The sequence below is a fragment of the Acanthisitta chloris genome, unplaced genomic scaffold (genome assembly GCF_000695815.1).
Source record: "Acanthisitta chloris isolate BGI_N310 unplaced genomic scaffold, ASM69581v1 scaffold7143, whole genome shotgun sequence".
Classification (NCBI taxonomy): domain Eukaryota; kingdom Metazoa; phylum Chordata; class Aves; order Passeriformes; family Acanthisittidae; genus Acanthisitta; species Acanthisitta chloris.
Window position 1 is genome coordinate 790 of NW_008665348.1, and position 8,624 is coordinate 9,413.

At 37.4% G+C, this 8,624-nt stretch overlaps 1 protein-coding gene across 1 annotated transcript in view; it reads left to right on the plus strand.

Moving 5' to 3' along the window:
* Positions 1–8,624, plus strand: part of LOC103799393 (alkylglycerol monooxygenase-like) — a gene marked incomplete at both ends in the record, with an annotated part of 87,926 nt that overhangs the window by 782 nt on the left and 78,520 nt on the right. The window contains one exon of the mRNA XM_009071713.1: positions 5,803–5,933. Coding sequence (XP_009069961.1) covers positions 5,803–5,933 — 131 coding nt within the window. The remainder of the gene's footprint in view (positions 1–5,802; positions 5,934–8,624) is intronic.

The following is an 8,624-nucleotide window of genomic DNA, read 5'->3' on the forward strand; positions in this document are numbered from 1 at the left end:
CAGAGACAGCAGATAAACGCTGTTTTGCCCTTGTCAAAGTAAATTTAGCCCAGCTTCACTGAAGATCTGCACTTTTTACACAGGTCTTGGGAGTTCTGACTAGCTCCTCTGCCAGGTATGCCTTGGACTGCTGTGCAGCAGTGGTTGTCAGGCTGCAGTGGGGATGTCATGAGTTGTGCAGAGCAGTACAGCCTGGTCAGCAGCTTTCTGGGAATTGTAGTATGCAGCAGCCCCTTGCTACATACGGATGTTATCAGCAAAGGTTGCCCTTTTGGATAGGGCAAGCAGACAGCTGCTGCAAGCACAGCCTGAGTATGCAGGGTCTGGTCGATGGACTGCTGTTCTCAGAGGTGTTTTGCAGCTCAGCTATAATGTCATGATCAAAGAAGATTGTTTAGGACTTGACGGTTTTGCCTAGTCAGCTGATCTCTCCCTCCAGCTCTATCTATTGACTATATCAGTCCCTTTTACTGTTTGCACATTTCCAACAGAGTATCATTCACTTCCTTGTCAGCAGCATTCTTTAGCATTCCTCAGCTTTCTTCTCCCATGCAGACCTGTGCAGCATTCAGCTCAGACCTTGGCCAAACCTCACATTTCTTTTACTGGGCACACAGCTGTAAGTTTGCAGAAGGAATTTTAATGCTTCCTTGAATTTATAAAAGTGCCTTCAGATTTCTGCTGTTGTGGGACACTGTTACGATAAGTTTGTAAAGGAATATGTCTCACAAAAAACTACACTAAAAATGTTTTCCCATTACAGTTATACTTTCCTATAATTCATATCTTGGGTTAGCTGTACTAGATTTTCCTTCTGCCAGTGCATTTATTGCCAGAACAGATTCTTTGATGCTTGGTTAGGTGGCTGTATAAAAGTGTTTTAGTGGTATAACTGTTTTAACTCTATAGCTGTGGTCTGAGCTTAGGCAATTTTTGTCCTTCCTCTTCTGGTCATGTTTGTGGGCAGAAGGTAACTACCTACAGTCCCCTGCCAGCTGCTTTTGGGAACAATGTTAGGACTGTTTAGGGAACAATTGCAAGAGCAGCCTATTGCATATTCATTGGATTAATGAGGAATAGATTTAATAGTGACCTGATGAGCCATTCAAGGAGGACTTGGAGTAGTAACCTCTAGAGTTGGTACAGATACAGAAGTGAAAGTCTGAACTCAGCCCAACACAGAACAAAAACCAATACATTCTAGTGTAGAATTGGTAATAAATGAAGGCCTCAGCTCAAATAATTCAGTCTAAAAGACAAAAATTATGATATGTGTGTGAAACAAATCTCTGATGACATTAGTGTCTCCTAAACAGTGTGCATTTTGGTTCTTCTGAGTTTTTTCCCCCTGAGACACTGTATAGAACTGGGATTTACATCACAAATCTGTGATCAATCATGTGTATCAGACAGATGGGAGTGTTTCTAGTACATTAGAACACATGGCTACGTGGCTAAAGCTCTGGGGATATGCACCTTCCAACATTAGGCATGTGGCAGAATCTCCTAATTCACTCAAATATGCATGGGCTTAGTTATCTGCAAAACTGCGCATGTAGGTGGTTTGCAAAATATATGCACTTCATAGGAGTGGCTTCTTTGGTTAGTGGCTTCTTTGGTCTTTCTTAGTTAACCTGTGCAGTGTACTTGTTGGCTGCGGTTATAGTGCTTCCATTTTCAGAGGCCGGACGGGTTGTGGTCTCTGCATTGTGCTCTGTCTGTTGTGAAGGCCTGAAGTCCTGTTTAAAACATGAGCTGATCAGTTGCAACCAGTGCCAAATAGCAAAGCTCTGCAGCAGTGCCCAGGGAAAGTCACTCTTTCAACTAATCGTCAAAATTCTGGGAAAAGGAGTCTGAATCCTGGATAATCATCATAGAACTTATTTTTACATTAATTTTTGTCATGTAGTATTTAAAGCCCCTGATTTTCCCTTATTTCTGGGAATAGAAAGTATAAGTCAGTTTCTTTCTCCAGGGTAGAATATCCTGACTTTTAAATCTATACTGATACTTGCCCTTTCCTTTCAAAAGCATCTTCTTTGCTATGGGTATAAGAATAAGCTCTGCATGCTGTGTTGGTTGTGGATTGTTTGTTTGTTTGTTTTGGCTTTTTTTCATTCTCTCATAATATTCACATGGGCAGATGTAATACTGCTTTTTGTTTGACAAATATAGTTTTCATGAACTGTAAATTCACTTTACACCTTGCTACAGTCTGAAATTATCACCTGTGCTCAGTAAAGACTTCAATGAGTCAGGCTTTGGAAGAGAACCCCAAAATGAAAGCTTTAAGTTTAATAGTCACTGTTTTTCTTTTCTATTTACTCTCTTCTGAAAGCCTAAAGATTAAGTTCACATTTACACTCTATTCACATTTTATGGTTTGCTTCTAAATAATGAGGCACAGAACCTTCATATTTAGTTTTACTTGAAAGCTGAGATTCTTATAAGAATCTGGGACTTTAAGGAAACAAACTGTTTTAAGAATTGCAATAAAACTATGAATTTATGCCGAGTTTCAGCTTAGAATATTATTTTTTGCAACAGTATAAAGCAGAAACTGATTTTAAATGGTCCTTTGCATTCTGTAGAGCTGGTTACTTGTGATGGAACCCCTCTGAGTCAGTGCTCAGAGTAAAGCTTTCAAGTTATGGATCAGTTATTCAAGTAAACCACAAGCTAACGTAAATCTCCATCACATATTTCTGGTGATGGGTGAAGAGCAAGAAACCAGAAACAGAGAGAAAGTAAAACATTCATAGACCAGAAGATATCGAAAGGATCTGGCTTCTGTCTCTGACCTGTAATGCCAACAGTGGCTCTTTCTTAACTTTGTGCCATTTTGTTTGTAGGGGCAACCCTTGAAAACTGTTGCAGAGCTACCCATCCTCAACAGGTTCCTTAAACGTCTTCACTGTCATTTTAACTTTAAACAAAATTTAAAATGTAGTGATTAGGCTGGTGGGACTGTTTTCTCTCTTACTGTCTCCTTTCCTGAATTATTTACATTATTCTTCTGCTGTATCTCATCCATAGACTGTAGGCTGTTTGGCATAGGCAGCGCGTTTTAATTCTGTTTGTACTGCAGCTAACATGGTACGATCCTGCTCCATGACAATAGCTGTTATGGTCACATAAATAATACATGGTACCCTTGACATAGTTGATCCCTTTGATCTGCTTTGGACAAAGCTTAATATAGGTGTGTGGGAGAGAAGGAGTAATTTCTTAGACAGTAAATTTTATGACAGCTATGTCATAAATCTTTTCTTTTGCAAGCTCCTTGATGGTCAGGAGGTTAAGGCTATCTGAATGTTCCTTGGTCCTCCTTGCTATCACACTCCCTATTTGTGAGTCAAAAAGTGCTGTCAAATGCTTGGCTGTCTCACAGCTTCACAGTGGGAAGAAAGTATTTAATGAAGTCAATGAGAAAGAAGTTATAATAGTGTGTATTAGTATAAAGTCAAGTATTGTAACTGTTTTAGAGGTTGCTAGGTAAAGTGAATTGTCACATTGAATACAGACATTGTACAGTTCCTATTAACTATATTCATTTCATGAGTAAAGCATCCCACTTTTTCTGTCCTGAACCTATTCAGTTTGCTATGCGGCTTCTGCCATTCTCTATCTTCCAACTGCTTGTAGTCTGTGCTAGACCTGGCTCCTAATATTGAATTCAAGTGTTTCTTAGCTTTTCTGATTAAAACTCTTTTTTCCCTGCTGGAATGTACAGCTGTGGTCATCAGCCTTTGTGTGATAAGTTAGGAACCTGTTCCTTGATTATATAATTTATGAAAAGTACATTAAAAGTCTTTTCTACTTGGAAAAAAAGCATCTAGATAGAGCAAAATGAGGAGTATTTGTATTTTCCTAGAATCTTTCATTGATTTAAAATGGAAGGTTAAGGGATTTGGTTCTTCTTTCTTTCTTTATTAGTGATTTAAAATATTGAAAAATTTACCATACTGGTTCTCTTGGGTGCTGTTTAGGCTTTATGCATAGGTCTTCCTTTGCTTTCTGAGTTTTTTATATCATCAGTTAGTAACTATCACAAACAGGCTTTTAGATGCCTAAAATGCTGTTACAGAGCAAGCTAGGCACCTAAATTAAAAAGTGCCACGTTGATATTAATCTCTGTTCATCTGTTATTGTAACCTAACCCTGAGCTGCTGAAGTTTATGAACTTTCACATTTCCTAGACGCTATAAATCTCTTGCTGCTTGCATGGTTTGAATCATCCAATTCTTCTTCAGCTGAGCAATCTGGTCTATATCCATCTTAGTCTCTTTAGTGTCCCAGCCTGGTAGGAATTCCCTGATCATATCTCACTTGGCAGCAAAAATGAGCACCCTCCAAAATGCAATGACATTTGCAGAGGCAACATGCTTCTTCCATTAAAATGTTGTATAGGCAGGAGCAGCCTCTCTTCTACAGCAGTGCAGTTTGGAGCATTTCAGTCAGTGAAACTATATGTGTTTGCAGGTCATTTGAAGGGGGCTGCAGCAGCAGAAGACTAACAGGGCAAGTTTGGCAGTGTGGTGCCTCCCATAATGGTGTGGAACATCTCACTGATCTTCTATTTCTCTTCCCCTGCGAAATATGATGGAAACATTATGCCTTAATATAACCAAAAAGCAGTTGTCTGAATGTCTCAAAGGTCACCTAAAAGTTTTATACTGAGTAAGGGAGGCAGTTGAAGGAACAATTGCATGCACAGAGATCTGGCTACTCCTTCCTGTTTGCCTTGCCTTAGGCCTTCTAGATTTTGGTGGTGGTGGCTAATATGCTGCCACTGTCTTATCATTCCTTTCACACATGAAGTACAGGGACTGTAAGGACTCCAGTGTCAGTAAAAAAGTATGTGCTGTAACATTTACTGTTACTCAAGGTGCTTTTTTGTTGCCTATACTGATGAAACTTCGAGAACACATCTAACAATCTTTCTCTGCTGATGAAAAATGGTGCTGCCACTGAACTGTTACCAGTCCTACCACTGGTGACAGCGATACCTTTCTCTATGGGTCCTGCTGTTGTGCGTTTTCAACTTGCCAGTTGATCTGGTGTGAAAGATGGACAGTCAGAATTGATCCTAGACTGAAGCAGTGTTGTGAGTGAGAAATGTTTGTGTCTCGCTCATCATTATACTTTGTTTCAGAAAAACAGATAATTATTTTACAGCCAGTACAGTCCAAAAGAAAAAGGTGTACACTATATCGTTACTACTTGATCTGGAAAGAGAACATGTTGTATGGCCCAAATTGGACTGGGCTGCATAGTTACTGGGTTCTCTGATGAAAATGCATACAGAAGAGCTGTTTCTCTCTTCAGTGAAAAGCATGGCAACAGAAATGCTGAGGAGAAAGAAACTCACTTTATTATGGTTTTCAGATAATAATGTTGGGTGCCAAATTCAGTGGCTGAACACATTCAAAAATCTCTTGCATATGAAATCAAAAGCAGATTCTGTTCTACTATGTGGTTAGAGAAGTCCACAAATGTGTGTACTCTCACTGATTTACTTGAATATGAGAAATATGAGTTTGGAAAGACTTTGGGTTTTGTTTTGATGTCTTTTAATAATTTATGTGCAGAATATATAATATGAAATAATGTGGGAAGAGTTTACTGCACTGGATTTATGCTGGTATTACAGATTAAATGGTAGCCTTGGTTCTGATTTGCAAGGTCCATGACTAGTAGCTAGTAAGATCCGAGAAGCATCTGGCTGCATAAACTGCTGCTAAGAATGGTGTATCTAATTTAATTTGTTTTGTGATGTCTTTTCTTCAACCTTATTTTCAGAGTATTCCTTTCTTCATTACTTTTATTGGACTGGAGTTTGCTATCAGCTGGATTCAGAAGCGCAAGCTGTCAGGTCGGATCAATGATGGCATAAGTTCTCTTTCCTTAGGTATCCTGTCTCGACTTCCAGAGTAAGTATATGCATCTTATTTTCTTAAGATTGTTTTTTAATCGCTAAGAAAGAAGAAAAGAGAAGAAAAGATGTTGAAGTTTTTATTGCTAACCCAAAATGATTAAACAAAGCCCCTGGATCTTTCTTTATGCCACTTCGTTTTAGCAAAGTGTGTAAAGTCTTTCTCATCTCTAAGGCTAAATATGATACTTGCAGGATATTATTCAGTTCCAATTATCTGTATTTGATCTTTGCTCTCACCTTTGCTGTTCTGGGACTTCAGATGACTTGACCATATTTTATGTTAGACTGTATGTTAAAATCTGAATTTTCTTTCATTAAACCTCAGAAAGGAAGAAAATGAAACAAAACCAACAAACTGAAACAAGTCCATTATTTTTGTTACCCATTAAAATAAAATTTTGTGGATATAACAAGGTCGATTAAATTGTGACTATACATGTGGTCCAAAGTCATTATCTTGTGTTTGACTACAATGGATTCTAATGCATGAGAGAATTGTAGCAAACATGATTATCTAATCTACTCTCTGATGTGGAGACCATAAGATTTACCTGAATTAGTTTATGGTGAAGAGTTTTGTTTTAAAGTAATATCCACTGTGTGTTATCTGTGGATTCCAGTAACAGGGAATCCAGCAAATTGCTCTAAGTGTTTTTCAGAAGCTCTAATTACTTGTAAGGAATATCATGTTTTAGATCTGCCTTTGCGTGTTATGAGCTTTCAGATGATAGATTTTATTACATCTTTTCTTTTGCAATGGGATTTCTATTCCCCATGTATGACTTTTCAGATGACCATCAAATTGTATATAATCTGTTCATTATATGAAGAAGTTTTTATTATTTGGGTTTGACTATATGGTGTATTTGCAAGTCTTTCAATTATTCCCACAGTCCTTTTTTCTGAATCCTCTGCAGTTTTTCAGCCTTCTTAGTGTTGATGTCTCAAGTGCACTCCATATTTCAGAAATTACTACATCAGTGCCAAATAATGAAGTCATTTGTTCTCTATTTCTACTTGTTGTTCCTCCCTTTATATATCCCAGATCCTTTGAGCCATCCTTCATCCCCAAATACTTTTTTGGATTCTGTGGCTTACATTCCTCATTCATAGGCAGTATGTTCTTATATTTGGCCACATAGAAATAAATGGATTGTACATTTGGTCCTCCTGAAATAGCCTGAATCCATGAAATGCTGTCTTTGTTACTTAGAGATCTCTGTCTTTTGTCATTGCAAATGTTTCTAGAAATCTTTTATTTCAGTCCAGATTCTTGATAAAATACATTAAAAGAGCATAGCAACAGCAAAAGATTATCCCTTTTGGCTAGTAGCACTCATTTTCTGAAATGTATAGGTCACCCACTTTGTAATCTATTAAAGATTTGGCATATACTTATTATTTTAAAGTTTCTAATCAATAAGTTTTGATAAGATCCATTTGGTACAAAGAGAATTACTTATGGATTATATTAGTTATGAGTAGTAAATATCATAGATGAAACCTTTTAAGGACATGTTCCAAAACTCTTCAAGTATCTGAAAATAAGAGGCATGAGCTTTCAACATGAGAAATATTCAAACATAAAGTTGTGTCTTCAAACAAAGTAATGTCTAAGTTCTCTGAGAATTTTGTGAAGCTATTTATGCAGCTAGTGTAAAACCTATATTCAAATTTTGTTGCTAATTCATTCATTTAATGACTGTGAGTATGATCTTGAAGGAGAAACATTCAACTTTTCATTATATCTTAATCTATAATAAACTAAATATCTATCAATGTATTGGATTTGTGTGTAACAACACACAAGCCTGATAAAGTCTAGTCTGCATGAGGCTAATATTGAAATAGATCAAATGTTGCTTCTTTTACTTAACCCAAATTTTCTACACTTGACAGGTTTACCATGCTAAATACTTATCTTTTCTTCATCTGAAATATTCAGAACTGATTAAGTTAAACAAAGGGACTGAAATACATGTATAGTTAGTTTGAGTAATTTTGCAAGGCCTTTTAGCTTTATTTTAAGAATACAAAAATGCTTCAGATACACTTCCCTGGTAGAAATGCTTGCTAAGAAAACTAGTGTTGTGTGTGTGGAGCACAGCTTTGCAAGGTGCTGAGTACTTTTATTATTTTGGCACACAGTACTTTGCTGCAGAATTTAGTTTCCTGGCTGTGCAGTTTTCTTTTGCAAGGTTGTTTCAACTGAGTGAAACAAACGATCCTTAAGGACTCAAAGTTTGCAGGATCAGGCAAATCTGCAGGATCAGTAAACTTATTCATTGCTACACTAGCACAAGAACTCTCTTCCAGGTTGCTTGTGTGGCTCTCATGGCTGGAAACACAAGAACCTCCTCAGCAGTTCTTTCCAGAACCTTTTAGCTTTTTGGCTGAATGGGAGAGAAGCAGGCAAAAGTCTTTCTAAATTATTGAATCTTATGTTACTATCACAATTCTAATGCTGACTGCTTAGTATTACACCTCTTTTGTAAGAGGATAACTTACAGCTAAAAAGGCTTGAACTGAAAAAAAGCCAGAGCAGTTTACCCTTCTGTCTTCTTGCTTTCGTGGTGTGAAAGAACTGGGTCAGGGAAAAAAAGAGGAAAAAAATAGCACATGCAAAATCTGTTGCTAAGACTTTCACTTCAGTCTTTCCCTTCCAGGCAGAAAAAAGGTAGGGAAA